We start from the raw sequence: 18,033 nt of genomic DNA on the forward strand, positions 1-18,033 counted from the left end.
ATATCGCTGAGACCAGCGTAAGTAATGGTAAATAACGGACTACACAGGTTTGAGATTCCCTGACAGCATGTAATAAAGGGAAGTGCCGAACGTGGCACACAGATAGGAAATGTAAACAGAATATCCTACGCTTATGGTGAGGTGTCATCCCTAACTTGATTGGTTTAGCATGAACCCAGGCCGTGTAACGAACCCAAGGGACTGCTGCTACACACCGTGAACCTTGTTCGTGGGGGGTCTCTTCCTTGGGGCTACTGAGTGGTACCTCGGCGCTTATGCCACTGACTTGGCCCGTGCGGTCGGTGAGGGGTTAACTATCAACCACCTTGCTCGGCTAAATAAGTGCGGGAACGCAGCACGTATCAAGGGGATCCCCGCAGACGGCGTGAACCCTGTGTGTTCGTGGGGTCTAGCCGGCATGTGAACTCGTTGCCGGACAGTTGGAGGGTTCCCTAGCTGATGGCGCTTGAAGCACCCGTCTGTCAACTTACTGTTAGGCAGGGAGACAGCCTCGTGGAGCAGTTAGGCGCCCGACAGCAGCAGGACTTTGACGAACCGGAACATATAATGAGCCCCCCGGGAAATGCCTGCACGTAGTAAATGGCAACTGACGCCCTTTATTCTACAGACGGTGTACTAGCGGTACCCATCTGTAACTTACTATTACCGCGGGAAACTATCTCCCGCGGAGATAGTTTGGCTGCAGGACCTCCGTGTAGTGAACCGGCTCACTGACAGGTTACCCGGAAGTGACGTCACACGAAACGGAGCGATACCGAGGAGGAGTCTAGTGCCGATAGGTGAGTTCTTATATCAGCACTAGTCCCTCTCACAACTCCAGGCTCCGCATTTACACACACACACATATATATATATATATATATATATATGGAACCTGGGCCTCCTGTCCACCGACTCTGGTCCAGGTCTGGGACACCGTTTGGGAGTTACCCTGCCCAGCCGCCATTAGCAGCTTTCCCTGGGTGCCCCTGGTTTGGCACTTTCCCTTCTTGCGAATGGAATCAAACACTAGCTCCCTGGCGGCCGTTTGCATGAACCAAACCCACCGATAGTCCTCAGTGGTACTTAGCTGCAGCCACTATGGAAATAATTTTGGCATGAGGACTTTGTGAGTTCCCAATCACCTCAGCGGGACATAGCTGCGAATATTATGGAATTGTTTTTTGCCTCAGGTGACCATGTGGTTCCCGGACAACTTGGTCCGGGGGTTTTGAACCACTTTTGGAGGGAAAGTGACTGAGACTAAGGAGAACAAATGCTACCGGAAAGCCAGGAGGAGCACCTCATATTGAGGCTGCAGGAGCCTCCGAAAGTTGACCAGCAAAAGCACCAAACGCCCTGATACGTGGCATTTACCCTACACTGCATGGATCTGAACGCTATTTTTTGAACTTGGGCACTTGGATCAGGGCTATTTGGGGATGTATTATTTGTGGGGTTATTGTATGTTTTTATGATGTTTTGGGGTATTTTCATGTTTTATGTTTTTGTGTTTGCCTCTCTATTCCTGGGAGATAATTAGCTTACCAGTCTTTAACACAATTATCTCCCAGGCCCAGAGATTCCTGGAGGGGCTTGTGCTGAATACAATGGAGACCCCTGCTGGGGTCTGTGAATAAAAGGCCAGTTTTTTAAAATCAGCTGTACTCCCACAACTATGTGTTGTCTAGTTACTGAGAGTGGAAAGGGCTAAATCACTGTTCAGCACCTTGTTCCAGCTCGTGGATGATTCAATGGGAAAAGTCCTTGTCGGACTACAGCTCCCAGGACTGCATGTTGTCCAGTCCCTGGGAGTGAATATTTAAGCACTAGGGTCCTTCTGGAACCTCTACATCCTGGAACAGGATAGGGCACTACCCTATCCTGTTCCAGGATGTAGAAATTACAGGAGGACCCTAGTCAAGCCACAGCAACTGTGAGGTTTTCCCCTGCTCCTGGGTTGAGCAGCAGCTGGTCATATAATAGTGGAGACTGACCAAATATGGTTTCTCAACCTGATTTTTGTTTTAAAAAAGCTAAATTTTCTCAATAAAATCAATATGCATGATTTAGAAGAAAATCATTAGGTTCAATTAAATGTATTACATTTTTAAAAAACAAGAACTTTAATGAACTTTTTGAAAAACAAAAACAAAAAACAAGAAGTGAAAATGTGAAGACAGTTGTGCTTTAAAGCAGAGCTGCAGTAATAGACTGAAGTGGTACTATTTATATGTTTTTAATATGTACAGAGATGTTAGAAACATATGGAAATATAATGATTGTGCATTGCAGTTGAATATATTTAAACAACACATTTCACTTACCTTAGCTTTAGAATGAGATAAAGATTTGGAAAACAGATGTTTAGGTAAATGGCTGGTGATAAGCCTTGGACTGCTGTTTTCATTTTGCAGCCTGTCACTAACATAAGCAGATTCTAGCCAAGGCATTCTGTCCCAGTTTGGAACAGTTTTAGACCATGTTGGATCTCCATTGGTGTGAATGAGGCTTACAATATCTGTTACCCAGGTGGTGCCTAGGAATTAAAGATAACAAAAATTAATACAATAATTATTTTAAGCATTATGTATGGTATAGGTTAATGTGTTCATACCTAAATATTCAAATCAATGCTATTACTCAAAATGTACTTAATTAATTCACATAGTTACTTAGTTATGTAGCTACCTGTATTAATTATTTAAAGTATTAGTCTATAATTCCATTAATATGGTTAAAGTGACACTATAGGTATCAAAAATCATTAGTTTAAAGAAGTGGTTATGGTTCCCCTGTAGTCTCACTGCTCAATCTTCTGCATTTTAGGAGTTAAAGGAACACTATAGGCACCCAGACCACTTCAGCTCATTTGAGTGGTCTGGGTGCAGTGTCCCTATTGCACTTAGTGCTACAATGTTAAAAATGTCAGTTCCAAAGAAACTGCAATGTTTACATTGCAGCACTAAGTCTGCCTCAAGATTCAATGCTTTCCTATGCGCATTTGCTGCATATTGCGTGCGGCAATATGCCACAACTGCGCATTAAAGCCCGTTAGGAGGCGGTGCTGCGACCCAGCGCAGAGGGACATCGGCCATGGGGTAAGTTTAGTAAATAAAGGGCTTTTAACCCTTTAATCACCCAGGGACGGAGGGAGTTGGGGGGTGGGGGCGCAAGCGAGGGGGAAGGCAAAAAGAGATACAGCTTTGTATTCCTGGCACTATAGTATCCCTTTAAATCAGTTTTGCTTCTGTTTATGCATCACATCCTTGGCTGTTACTCACACAGCCTGCATTTTTTTATTTATTTATTTATTATTGCCATTTATATAGCGCCAACAGATTCCGTAGCGCTTTACAATATTATGAGAGGGGGATTTAACTATAAATAGGACAATTACAAATAAACTTACAGGAACAATAGGTTGAAGGGGCCCTGCTCAAACGAGCTTACATTCTATAGGAGGTGGGGTGTAAAACACATTAGGACAGGAATTTACAATCAAATAAGGTGGGCTGCCCTTTAGGAGAGGGCAAGAGACAGGTATGTGAGGTAAGGGTTAGTCTTGGAGGCCATAAGCTTTCCTAAAGAGATGGGTTTTAAGGCACTTCTTAAAAGATGCAAGACTAGGGGAGAGTCTGATGGCGGTAGGCAGGCTATTCCATAGGAAGGGAGCCGCCCGCGAGAAGTCCTGCAAGCGCGAGTTGGCCGTACGAGTGCGGACAACGGACAGGAGGTGGTCACGGGCAGAACGGAGAGACCGAGAAGGGACATACCTATGGATCTGTGAGGAGATATAAGAGGGGCTAGAGTTGTTCAGTGCTTTATAGGTGTGAGTTAGTACCTTGAATTGACTCCTATAGCATACAGGAAGCCAATGTAAGGACTGGCAGAGGGGTGAGGTGTGAGAGAAACGACTAGAGAGGAAAATCAATCTAGCAGCAGCATTCATTATGGACTGTAAGGGTGCAGTACGGCTATTGGGGAGACCAATCAGGAGAGGGTTACAATAATCCATGCGGGAAATTACTAGAGCATGGACAAGCTCCTTGGTAGTATCTGGTGCGAGAAAGGGGCGGATGCGGGCTATGTTTTTAAGATGGAATCTACAGGATTTGGCAACATGCTGGATGTGAGGCTCAAAGGTGAGACCAGAGTCAAGTATGACGCCAAGACAGCGCGCTTGCAAGGATGGACTGATGTTGGTACCACAAACTTGGAGGGAGAGCGAAAGAGGAGGATCAGTATTAGGAGGAGGAAAGACAAGGAGCTCAGTTTTTGAGAGATTGAGTTTCAGAAAGCGGGAGGACATCCAGTCAGAGATGGAAGAAAGGCAAGCAGTGACACGTTGCAGGACGGCAGGGGAGAGGTCCGGGGAGGAGAGATATAGTTGGGTGTCATCAGCATACAGGTGGTAGTGAAATCCAAAAGAGGTAATAAGTTTGCCAAGAGAGGCAGTATAAAGAGAAAATAGAAGGGGCCAAGGACGGAGCCTTGGGGAACTCCAACTGAGACAGGGCAAGGGGAGGAGGTATCATTAGAAAAGGAGACACTGAATGAGCGTTGGGAGAGATAAGAGGAAAACCATGAGAGGACAGAGTCACAGAGACCAAGCGATTGAAGAGTTTGAAGAAGGAGAGCATGATCAACGGTGTCAAAGGCCGCTGAGAGGTCAAGAAGAATTAGTATGGAGTAGTGGCCTTTGGATTTAGCATGACTAAAGGGTTTCATTTTTAATCAGATGTTAACTTACTTTAGTATGTTTTTTTCTCTAACTCTGTAAATTCAACTTTAGTCACACACAGAAGGTTCCTGCAGGTTTTAGAAGGCTAGTAACAGAGCAGGAGGTAAGAAATTGTAAACTAAACAGAATGTGCACTTAAAGGGAATCTCCAGTGCCAGGAAAACAATATGTTTTCCTGGCACTGCAGGATTCCTCTCCCTCCCACCCCCCAATTTAAGAAGGTGTATGCATTAGATCTCTCTTTAGATTAAGTGTTTAGGAAGGTTGTGCAAGTCTCATAAAAGGTGTGAAAGAGCTGCATAAACAAAACGATTTAACTCCTAAATGGCAGAGATTTGAGCAGTAAAAGAGTAGGGGCATGATGTTTACACCAAAACTGCCTTATTAAGATCAAGTTGTTTTGGTGCCTTTAGTGTCCCTTTAAATAAAATAAATGACTCGCTGCAAAATCTCTATCCTAATTCTCCTTGACCTGTCTGCGGCTTTTGACAGTGTTGATCATCAACAGCTTCTTCTCCTCCTCCGCAATATCGTCTACAAGATATTGCTTTCTCCTGGTGCTCCTTCTACCTCTCCCAGCGCTCTTTCAGTGTTTCTTTCTCTGGCTCTGCTTTTCTCCCCAACTCCTCTCTGTTGGTGTCCCCCAAGGTTCAGTCCTTTGTCCCCTACTGTTCTCCGTCTATACTGCCTCCCTTGGTAAACTCATTAGCTCCTTTGGCTTCCAATATCATTTCTATGCAGATGACACGCAAATCTACCTGTCCTCTCCTGATCTCTCCCCGTCCCTCTTGACTAGTGTCTCTGACTGCCTCTCTGCTGTTTCTAACCGTATGGCTGCCCACTTCCTTAAACTAAACTTGACCAAAAACGAAATTCTGGTCTTTCCTCCCTTAAGTTACTCCTGTGTCTGTCTCCCTCCAAGTCAACGGTGCTACCATCAGCTCCACCACGCAGGCTCGCTGCCTAGGTGTTCTATTTGACTCCGACCTCTCCTTCAAGCCTCATGTTCAATCTATCGCCAAATCCTGTCATTTCCATCTCAAAAACATTGCGTGCATCCGCCCCTACTTAACCCCAGATGGGACTAAGGTGTTGGTCCATTCCCCTGTCCTTTCTCGCCTTGACTACTGTAATCCGCTTCTCAGTGGTCTTATGTGCTTCCAACTTGCGCCGTTACAGTCCATAATGAGGCTCATCTTCCTGTCCGCCTGCACCTCCCATGCCTCACCCTTCTGTCAGTCACTACATTGGCTTGCTATAAAATATAGAGCTCAATTTAAAATCCTGGTTCTTGCTTTCAAATCTCTATATAATGCTGCTCTTATCTATCCTCCCTTATACACAAGTATGTCCCGTCTAGGCCCTTACGATCTGCTGAAGACTTACGTCTATCTTCTGTCCGTACTCCCATCTATGATGCTCGCCTTCAAGATTTCTAGAGGGCTGCACCGTTCCTGTGGAACTCGCTTCCCTCCTCCGTTAGATGCTCACCCAGTCTCCACTCCTTCAAGAAATCGTTAAAAACCCACTTCTTCATAAAAGCGTATCAATTAAACTGTTAATAGCTCCCAACTGATTCCTCTTCTGCAACTGTCACTAGTCTAATACTATCCTTACCTTTTTGTGTCATTTTACCCCACTCCCTCTAGCATGTAAGCTCATTGAGCAGGGCCCTCAACCCCTCTGTTCCTGTGTGTCCAACTTGTCTGGTTACAACTACATGTCTGTTCGTCCACCCATTGTAAAACGCTGCGGAATTTGACAGCGCTCTATAAATATCATAATAATAATAATAATAATAATATATTGGGCTCCCCCTGACTCCTATTAATAGTGAGTATCCAGATGCTGTGGACATGTGTTCTTCTTTACACCATGGCACATGGTCAATTCCTATAAAAGTCGGTAATTGATGGCCAGCCTGCAAGAAATGCCTCGCCACCGATTATCTGACAAGCCATCCTTGAATGCCAACCTAATCATGGAAAGGTATGCTCCTATACGCTTTCTTAATTCATTTTCAGTCTTGCACACTAAGCCACATGTGCAAACAATCCTGTCGACAACATGTGTGGTGGTACAAGTGATGCATGATTTGATTAAAATCTTTTCCAGTGTGTGGATGGGAAAATGTTTGCCCAGATGACATATGACCACATGTTGCCCTGGTTTGGGTTACCAACCTCCTGTGCATGTATTTTTATTTTTGTTTATTTACAATACATGTACGATATCTGTACATTTTAGCAAAGTTCTATTTTGTATCAATAAACCTGCACTAGCAAAGGATTTGCTTCTTGGATACTTTTTCGGATATTTACGGGTTATGGTGTTTCTCTGTTTTTGACTTAACATAACTAACCCTAATTATCAAAAAACCATCTGCTAATACCAATTATGATATGAAAAGATGGATTTACTAGTTAACCCCTTAAGGACTGAGCCAAATGTACACATTGTGAACGTAAACAAAACCTGGCATTTGCGCTATATGTCTGTCCAACAGTAATTCACATCTTTCATATTAAATGCACCCACCCTTATTATATATAATTTTACTCAGGGGGAACAGGGCTTCCATTAAATATCAAATATTTAGCTATGAAACATAATTTAATATGAAGAAAATGGGAGAAAATAAGTAATGTTGTTATTTTTTTAGTTCTACACATAAACACACTGCATTCATACACACACTGCACTCATACACACACTGCATCACACACACACACTGCACTCATACACACACTGCATTCATGCAAACACACTGCACTCATACACACACACTGCATTCATACACACACACTGCACTCATACACACACACTGCATTCATACACACACACTGCACTCATACACACACACACTGCACTCATACACACACTGCACTCATACACACACACACTGCACTCATACACACACTGCATTCATACACACGCACTGCACTTATACACACACACTGCACTCATATACACACACTGCATGCATACACACACACTGCACTCATACACACACACACACTGCATTCATACACACACTGCATTCATACACACACACTGCATTCATACACACAAACTGCATTCATTATATACACACACTGTAAATAAATATTCAATTAATATAATTTTTTTAGGATCTAATTTTATTTTGAAATTTACCAGTAGTGGCTGCATTTCCCACCCTAGTCTTATACTCGAGTCAATAAGTTTTCCCAGTTTTTTTAGGTAAAATTAGGGGCCTCGGCTTATATTCGGGTTGGCTTATACTTGAGTATATACGGTAATTATGTAAAAATATTACATAAATATATATGTAGAATTAACATATATAATATATATTAACATATATAATATATATATGAGCTAAGTATATTATTTTTTTTAACACTGATTTTAACATTATTTTATTTTAATTCAGCCAGCAGGGGGACTAACTGTCATTACAGGCAGTCCCCCTGCTGGCAATGCAGCAGCCAACTAACCTGGCCATGTGATTGTGAGGTCCTCACAAGGACCTTACTCTCACATGGCAGGGGGGGATCACAGGAGAAAGGAACTGCCGCTTGGGACTCCCTGGGATCCCAGGTGAGTCCCCCCAACCGCGATCGCCGGGTAAGTAACAAAAAAACGGAGGGCGTACTATTACGCCCTGCGGCGTTTAGAGCCGCTTAGAATAGGGTGTAATAGTACGCCCTCCAGTTTTAAGGGGTTAAAACAGTAGAGCGTGGCCTGTGACCGCCATCTAATGCCTGTTTTCATAATAACATTCTATACAATTAGAAACTCCCTGCCGATTACTGTGATTGGCCCTGGAAAGGTTGCAAATCTGAGCACCAGCAACAGTCAACTTGAGGACAGCAGGGAGTTTCTGCCAGAGTCTATTTAGACCCTGAGTGGTCTTCCTTAAGAAGCCTCCAGCCAAGAAACACCATAGCTGAGCTGATTTCCAGCTGACTGCATCAAGCTCATCAGTCAGTTTGGGGTCACTTAAAATGGAATTTGGTCATTTCCGTTCAGAGAAGGGCTACTAAACTGGTTCATGGATTGCAGGATAAAAATTACCAGGAAAGGTTAAAAGAACTTAACATGTATAGCTTGGAGGAAAGACGAGACAGGGGGGATATGATAGAAACATTTAAATACATAAAGGGAATCACCACAGTAAAGAAGGAGAACTACCACAACAAGAGGACATAGTCTTAAATTAGAGGGGCAAAGGTTTAAAAATAATTTCAGGAAGTATTACTTTACTGAGAGGGTAGTGGATGCATGGAATAGGCTTCCAGCTGAGGTTAAGGCTATCCTAGACTTAAGATAAGGCCAGGGACTAATTAAAAGTATTTTTAAATATTGGGCAGACTAGATGGGCCGAATGGTTCTTATCTGCCGTCACATTCTATGTTTCTATGTTTCTATAAATACAACAATTTATTATCTTCTTACCTGATTTAGGATAAGTAATGTTAAATATATCATCATCCCGAACCTGGAACTCATTCTCAATAAAATTGAGGTCCTTCAAAGTGGTTGATAAAGTTGGGAAAAAAATTCCTTTGTAATTGATGAGTTCACACATATCTGAAAAAGAGCAAACAAAGTCTGACCACTCATGCATTTAACTTTTAAAAGCCAATAAAAATGAAGGGGCAAAGAACATGAGCAGTAATTGCCAAGATTATTATTATGTTATTTATATAGGGCCATCAAATTCTGCAGCGCTTTACAATGGGTGGATGGACAGACATGTAGTTGTAACCAGACAAGTTGGACACACAGAAACAGAGGGGTTGAGGGCCCTGCTCAATGAGCTTAAATGCTAGAGGGAGTGGGGTACAATGACACAAAAAGGTAAGGATAGTATTATACTAGTGACAGTTGCAGAAGAGGAATCAGTCAGGAGCTATTAACAGTTTAATTGATACGCTTTAATGAAGAAGTGGGTTTTTAACGATTTAAAAAACTGGGTGAGCATCTAACGGAGGAGGGAAGCGAGTTCCACAGGAACGGTGCAGCCCTTGAGAAATTTTGAAAGTGAGCTTCAGAGGTGGGAGTACGGACAGAAGATAGATGTAAGTCTTCAGCAGATCATAAGGGCCTAGACGGGACATACTTGTGTATAAGGGAGGATAGATAGGTGGGAGCAGTATTATGTAGTGATTTGAAAGCAAGAACCAGCCATTCAGTTAGAAATAGCAGAGAAGCAGTCAGAGACACTTGTCAAGAGGGACGGGGAGAGATCAGGAGAGGACAGGTAGATTTGCGTGTCATCTGCATAGAAATGATATTGGAAGCCAAAGGAGCTAATGAGTTTACCAAGAGAGGCAGTATAGATGGAGAACAATAGGGGACCAAGGACTGAACCTTGGGGGACACCAAAAGAGAGGAGTTGGGGAGAAAAAGCAGAGCCAGAGAAAGAAACACTGAAAGAGTGCTGGGAGAGGTAGGAGGAGCACCAGGAGAGAGCAATATCTTGTAGACCGATATTGCGGAGGATGAGAAGAAGCTGTTGATGATCAACAGTATCAAAACCCACAGGCAGGTCAAGGAGAATTAGGATAGAGTAGTGATCGCGAGATTTTGCAGCGAGTAGATAATTGGATACTTTGGTCAGTGCCGTTTTCACAGAGTGCTTAGCACGGAAACCAGACTGAAGCGGGTTTAGCATGGAGTTGGACTCGAGGAAGTCTGTCAATCTCGCATACACAATTCTTTCAAGGATCTTGGATGCAAAAGGCAGTAGCGAGATAGGACGCTAGTTGGATGGGGAGTTAGGTTCAAGGTTGGGCTTCTTTAGAATTGGGGTTACAGTTGCATGTTTGAAGGGCGATGGAAATAGAGAGAGAGATTGAGAGTTTTAATGATAGGTGCAGAAAGAGAAGAAGACGGATGAGATGCGAGGGAATTGGATCTAGGGAGCAGGTGGTGGGGCCGGAGGACTGGAGCAGAGCAGAAACCTCTTCCAATGTAGCGGGTGTGAATGAACATAGAACAGCAGAGGGAGTGAAGTTAGGGGAAGTATTGTAAGAGGAAGAAGAAAAATGAGAGATCTCTTCTCTGATTGTAGAGATCTTGTCAGTGAAGTGAGTTGCAAAGTCTGAGGCGGTCAAGTTAGTAAGTGGAGGAGGAACAGCAGGGCAAAGAAGAGAGTTAAATGTGTGAAATAGTCGTTTGGGTTCGCGGGAGAGTGTGGTTATGAGGGTATTGAAGTAATTAACTTTTGCAAAGGAAATGATACCGGAGAAACTGACGGAAGCCAAGCACAGAGAGATGGACACAGGTTTCTTCAGGAAGGAAGAGATTCTTTATTCGATTCACCGACCGGGACTCAGAGGGACTAATGGCACCAAAAAACAGCAACGTCTGAGTCCTGATCATACAGTGTAGGTCCCTTATATAGGCATGTAGCTCCTCCCATAATCAGTTCAACCTACACATACTCTTATCTAATCAACCGAATAGAGACTAAAATCCTGTTTGACCACATGGCTTGCCCAGCACAATGGAGGAGGGGAAATACTCGTATATCCTGTATTCCTACTTATGCTCCTTACACTACTGATTGTATCTTAGAACTGGTACATCAACATATGCAAGTGCACATACCACGTGACAATCTTGTCCTAGTAAATTTATTTTTACTGAGATTCCACCACATTCCCCCCTTTGATGCTTCTGATATTTCACAATTCCAGATGCATCACTTAACCATAGTTTGCTTACACCTCAGGTTGCTATGAACCAGACCAGACTTTGCGACTCCCTAACGATATGAATCCCTCAACATTCCTCTTCCTGTACTAGTTCTCCCTGATTTAGAGCCTCATACCTATATATAGCCATTATCTGTGCAGCAGCCTTTCTCTCTGCTATATTCTCTATAATGCTTTGCACAGACCTAACTACCAAAGGAATCAGACATGGTAGGAGAAGGCACAGCATCAAAATTAGCATGACTCCACCTACCAATGCCTTAAGTCCTCCAAACTGCTCATACCAATTACCAAACCAACTACTTGGATTATACCCTTTCCATACCTGGGTAGGCACATGCGCTAGTTTAACCATATGGCTAGTAAGCTCAGCTATTGCTTGCCCTTCATCATCTATTTGAAGACAACAATTGCTTAGGTTAAACTTCCCACATACACCTCCCTCTACTGCCAATAGGTAATCCAAGGCTAATCTATTTTGGTAAACGGCTGTCCTCATCCTAGTATTATGTTTTGCTAGGAGATTGAGCGCTTGTGATGTCTCATTGGTAATTATCTCAACCACTGCCTGTAACCGTATAATGCGGTTGAGCATATATATTGGGGTTCTATATCCGAAAGTACCATCTTCTGCCCAAGTGGCTGGCCCATAATAATCTATGATACGCTCGGGAGGCCATTCATTATCTTCCCAGGTACCTATCTCTAGGGGTCCCCTTTTCTTCCTATGATTCACATCATATACTTTAACTCCCAAAGTCTCTCCTGTTTCAATAGGCAACAAGAAGAAGGATGGTTTGAGCATACCTAACACACATGCCCCTTCCCAGTCCTGTGGTAACTCTGAATAGGCCTTCTTACCACAGATCCAGTACAAATTTGCTGGGGCTTTCCAACTAGATGTGATAGATAGATCAAACCACACGTCCTTTAAATTGGCATAACTTGCAAACGGGTTAGGTGGTTCTGAGACATTTGAAGCCGACCACCAGGTTGTATTCTTTGTAGTATCATCATAAGACTTTTGCCCTAGACAAGTTAGTTCTCCTACAGATGTGTTAAACATTATTCCTTTTCTTGCTATGCAAACATAACCTATAATGGAGGTTTTTAATCGCCACTCAGATTTACCTCTAACACTCACTTGATAATCGGCTTGAGAAGATGTTATCTGTTCAATTGTCTCAGAACCAGAATACATTACCTCCTTTGCTTCCCAGGGCCATTGGTCTCCCATATTAGTACCTCCACACACATAGCAGTTGGTCACATTAAGACTACCAGCAATACTCTCGGCGAGATCAATAAACAGGTTCTTAGCATTATGGGGGATCTTATTTTCTACACTCATCTCTTCATAAAAAGAATGGAAAACCTGATGAGTTTGGGATGCTACGGTATCGGTCTCTATCCCTATAAATAATATTGTCCCAGGATCCAAACCCGTCCCATATATCTGGAACCCAAATAAGTTTCCGAACCTATCTATAAACTGTTCAGGATTATTAATAACTATATGGACTGGGTTACACTCCATAGACTTACAATACGGTTTGGTAGGCAACTTAGTAACAATCATATCCTTATCTACCCTCTGTCCCCAAGTTGCCCACCCCACACAAGACCAATATGGGCAATAATTATAATCCCTATCTGGGCATTTTGGACTTACATACTTATTTTTACTACTGGGACAAATATACTTATCGTTAGACCCATACGTTCTCTCCCACTTAAGATCCCCGCATACATTCCACGGTTTTCTACCACTTGATATCGCATTACATGCATCAAATAGCAGAACACCCGAAGAATGTACGGTTTCTAATACTGTTTTATTTATTAGGGTCCCCTGTGAGTCTCCATTCCGGAGGGTCAACCAAATTGTACGGGGTTGATACTCTGGATTGAAGCACTTAGGTTCGCCTACTCCTAAATGGCATACACTATACTTTATACCTAAGTATCTACACCTTGATACATATCCTTTACATTCATATTGTGAATGCCAAATTAGGGTCTGGGAAATATGATTACCTGTTATAGTAGTCTTAATGCAAACCTCACAGCTAGGTGTGTCGGTACCTCTACCTTCCTGAATAATAAAAAACATAAAAATACACATTATCAAGAGCACTTCTTTCGACGTCTTCATCCTCAGTCTTCGTCCATGCGATGGTACCTCAGCTTCCGGGATGTAAGGGCTGCAAGGAATGGAGTTCTGCAGGTCCTCTCTTCCCTTCACAGAGGTCCCTTCGAGACACCCTGGCTATGTCACGTGGGTGAGTGGTCTGGCTTTATTATGGCCAACAAAACACTCACTTACTGATCTCTTTAAACACACTTGTAATCCCAATATCTCCTCGTTACTCCGACTGAGTCATGCGCTTTAACCGGATCTTGCAAGGATTCTCTGGATCTGGTGTAGCTTGCCAAGAATCTACTGCTGCTGGTTTAACCCTGGAGTGATGAATCCACGGAGTCACTTCAGCCACCTTTATTGCTGTAGGGGTAGACAAAAGAACAACATAAGGACCCCTCCACTTAGGCCCTAACGGTATACTGTTCCACTCTTTAATCCACACTTGATCTCCTGGATGATAGCTATGAACAGGGGGATAAATATTCACAGGTAATCTATCTTGTACCCATTTCTGTACCTCCTCCATAGTTTTACCCAACTCTACAACCTGCTGCCGGGTAATTCCTTCTCCCAACTGACTCAAATCCCCCCTTAAGTTACCAAGTACGGGAGGTGGACGCCCATACATGATTTCAAAAGGTGAGAGACCCATCCTTCTGGTAGGTGTACTACGAATACGTAACAGAGCTATAGGCAAAAGAACATTCCACTTAAGTTGAGTTTCTTGACACATCTTTGCCAATTGGTTCTTAATAGTTCTGTTCATCCTTTCCACTTTCCCAGAAGTCTGAGGTCTATATGCCGTATGAAGCTTCCACTTAATACCAAGCATATGAGTCAGTTGTTGTAGGCACTGGTGAACAAAGGCTGGACCATTATCCGATCCTATAGAACATGGTAGTCCATATCGGGGTATTATTTCTCGCAACAGGAATCGCACAACTTCTCCTGCTTTCTCTGTACGAGTGGGACATGCTTCTACCCAACCTGAGTAGGTACACACAACTACTAGTAGGTAGTGATGTCCGCCGGATTTAGGCATTACGTATAGTCTATTTGAAGATCGGACATAGGGAGTCCCCCCATATACTGGACTCCCAGTGGTTTCACTGGTCCTTGCTTTGCGTTATTCTTAGCACATATTACACATCTTCGTACAATTGCTTGAGTCAAGTTGGACAATCTTGGTATGTAGAAATGTTTTCTGAGAGATTCTTCCATACTATCTCTTCCAGAATGTGTCCCGTTGTGATAGTTCTGGACAATTTCTACAGCTAGTGATGCTGGAATGACTATTCTTCCATCTTCTAACTGATACCATTTGTTCTCCAGGTATTTTCCAGCTTCTGTCTTTAACCACTCTTCTTCTTGAGCTGTATAAACTGGAGTCCATTGAGACAGTGGAGTCGGTATAAGTGCAGCTATATGTTCCACATATTCCTGTCTTCCTGATTCAGCGGCACGCTTAGCTGCATTATCTGCCATCCGATTTCCTTTGGTTACGTCACCATCTCCTTTCAGATGCGCCCGACAATGTATAATACCAACTTCTTTCGGTTCCCACACGGCTTCCAGTAGTTGCAATATTTCAGCTGCGTACTTAATTTCTTTACCCTCTGAATTCAATAGTCCTCTTTCTTTATACAAAGCTCCATGGGCATGAGTGGCTAAAAACGCATACTTGGAGTCCGTGTAGATGTTCACTCTTAAACCTTCTGCCAATTGTAACGCTCGTGTTAGTGCAATTAATTCTGCCTTCTTTGCCGATGTTCCTTTTGACAATGGCCGAGCTTCTATCACCTTGTCTATGGTAGTCACTGCATATCCTGCATAGCGAATCCCTTCTTTCACATAACTACTGCCGTCCGTATAATACTGGACATCAGGGTTCTGGATAGGAAAATCACGAAGGTCCGGTCTACTTGAGAACACTTCATCCATCACCTCCAGGCAATCATGTTGACTCTCAGTAGGTTGTGGCAAAAGGGTAGCTGGATTCAAGGTATTAACAGTCTCTAAATGCACTCTTGGGTTTTCACACAGCTGCCTTTATAGTCTAGCAACGTTTGTACTGCGTGCGGGACTCGCACGTAGAGTTCCTGACCCAGAGTGAGCTTATTAGCTTCGGCTACCAGCAGGGCGGCGGCAGCTACAGCTCTTAGACAAGGTGGAAGACCACTGGCCACTGCATCCAGTTGTTTTGACATATATGCAACAGGTCTTTGCCATGATCCCAAGTACTGTGTCAATACTCCCACAGCCATTCTTCTTTGCTCGAGTACATATAAGTAGAATGGACGTGTATGATCAGGTAGACCTAATGCTGGGGCACTCATCAAAGCCTTCTTCACATCTTCAAATGCCTTTTGCTGTTCAGGGGTCCACAGGAAGGGATCGTGTTCTGTACCTTTTATAGCTGCATAAAGAGGTTTCGCCAATATCGCATAACTGGGAATCCATAACCTACAGAAGCCTGCTGCCCCCAAGAATTCCCGCACTTGTCTTCTATTCTTGGGTATTGGTATTTGGCATACAGCTTCTTTTCTCTCTGGCCCCATTATCCTTTGACCTTCAGAGATATGGAATCCCAGATACTTGACAGTTGGCTGACACAACTGAGCTTTCTTCCTGGACACCTTGTACCTGCCTTCCAGAGAATGTGTAGTAGATCATGTGTTGCTTGCTGACATATTTCTCTTGTAACTGCCGCTATCAACAAATCATCTACATATTGCAATAGTACACACTCTCCTGGGATGGACTTGAAATCCAGTAAGTCTTGACTTAAAGCTGATCCAAATAGGGTGGGTGAATTTTTAAACCCTTGGGGCAGTCTTGTCCAAGTCATCTGGCGTTTCGAGCCCGTTACAGCATTTTCCCATTGGAATGCGAAGATACACTGGCTTTCCGCAGCAATTCGAAGGCAAAAGAAGGCATCTTTGAGATCTAAGACAGTGAAATAGGTAGCCCCACCCGCAAGCAGGTTTTATGGATTGGGCACAACTGGGTGTATACTTACGACCGCATCATTGACTGCTCTCAAGTCCTGCACAGGGCGATACTCATCTGTACCGGGCTTTTGAACAGGCAACAATGGGGTGTTCCAGGGGGAAGTACAGAATTTTAGGATACCATACCGTATGAACTTATCCAAATACGATTGTATATTCTTCTTGGCCTTTTGTGGGATATGATATTGCCTTAAGCTCACTGGATAGACCCCAAGTTTCAGTTTGATTCGAATTGGTGGGATATTGCGAGCAAGTCCTGGTGGGTTGTTCTCTGCCCACACTCCTGGTATATTAAACAAGGATTCATCACTCTTAGGGTTTTGGCTAGTCAACGCTGTATAAAGTCGCCACTCTTCTTCCTTTGGTACAGATATTGTCATTATATCTGAAGGTCCATTGAACTTTAAAGATGTTGTTCCATTTGGTAGAAATGTTATCTGCGCTTGTAGTTTTGACAACAAATCACGTCCTAACAGTTGGACTGGACATTCAGGCATATAAAGGAATTGATGTTTTACTACGTGGCCTCCCAATGTACAGAGTCGACTTTTAAGAACCGGTTTAGCAGCACTCCTTCCAGTTGCTCCTATTACGGTGATAGTTCTTCCGGATGGAGGAGCAACTAGGTCAGTCACCACCGAATGTTCAGCACCAGTATCGATCATGAACGCACTCCTTTTTCCCCCTATTGATACATCGACCATAGGCTCCGCTCGGCCAAGGGGGATGGAGCCCGGTCGGTCCACCATGACCGTGTCAGCCAATCCTACAAAGTCCCTATCTTCTCTATCGTGGGATCTCTGCGCTGCTGGATAATACCTGTCTTCTCTAATACTTCCTCTATTGCTACCATTATTCCCTCCAGGACCTCCTCTACCTCTCGCTCTGCCTCTATAATTACCATATCCTGCCCTAGGTCTGTCTCTCTCATACTGTTCCCTTTGCGGACACTCACTTCTCCAATGCCCTTCTTCCCTACAGTATGCGCACTGATTTCTACTGGAATGGGTTCCCCATTCCACTTACTATCGCCTCTATCTGTTCCCCTATATACTTTCTTTTCCCTTCTATCTACGCCTGCGATTGCTACCGCTAGCATATCTGCCTTTCTACGCATCTTGCTCTCTTCCTCTTTCTTTGTCTCTGTTTCCCTGTTCATGTACACTTTATTCGCTACCTCCATTAGTTGGGTTATGGACATCCCTACAAACCCTTCTAACTTTTGTAGCTTGCGCTTTATATTTCCGTAGGCTTGACTGACAAAGGCAGAGTTAACCATCCGGGAAATCTCAGGGGCCTCCGGATTAAAGGGGGTATACAAGCGGTATGCCTCCAATAATCGGTCATAAAAGACACTGGGCGATTCATCACATTTCTGCAATACCTCAGCCGTCTTAGACATGTTAATCGTCTTCTTTCCTCCAGCTT

General features: G+C 43.5%; 1 protein-coding gene across 2 annotated transcripts in view; it reads right to left on the reverse strand.

The window, feature by feature from the left end:
• LOC134577474 (sulfotransferase 2B1-like) overlaps positions 1 to 18,033 on the reverse strand; it is a 161,517-nt gene that overhangs the window by 58,285 nt on the left and 85,199 nt on the right. For both annotated transcript variants that reach the window (XM_063436235.1, XM_063436236.1), the window contains exons 2-3: positions 9,185 to 9,319; positions 2,328 to 2,539 (exon numbers count right to left, since the gene is read on the reverse strand). In XM_063436235.1, coding sequence (XP_063292305.1) covers positions 2,328 to 2,539; positions 9,185 to 9,317 — 345 coding nt within the window. In that variant the 5' untranslated portion in view covers positions 9,318 to 9,319. The remainder of the gene's footprint in view (positions 1 to 2,327; positions 2,540 to 9,184; positions 9,320 to 18,033) is intronic.

Source organism: Pelobates fuscus, chromosome 11 (genome assembly GCF_036172605.1).
Source record: "Pelobates fuscus isolate aPelFus1 chromosome 11, aPelFus1.pri, whole genome shotgun sequence".
Lineage (NCBI taxonomy): Eukaryota > Metazoa > Chordata > Amphibia > Anura > Pelobatidae > Pelobates > Pelobates fuscus.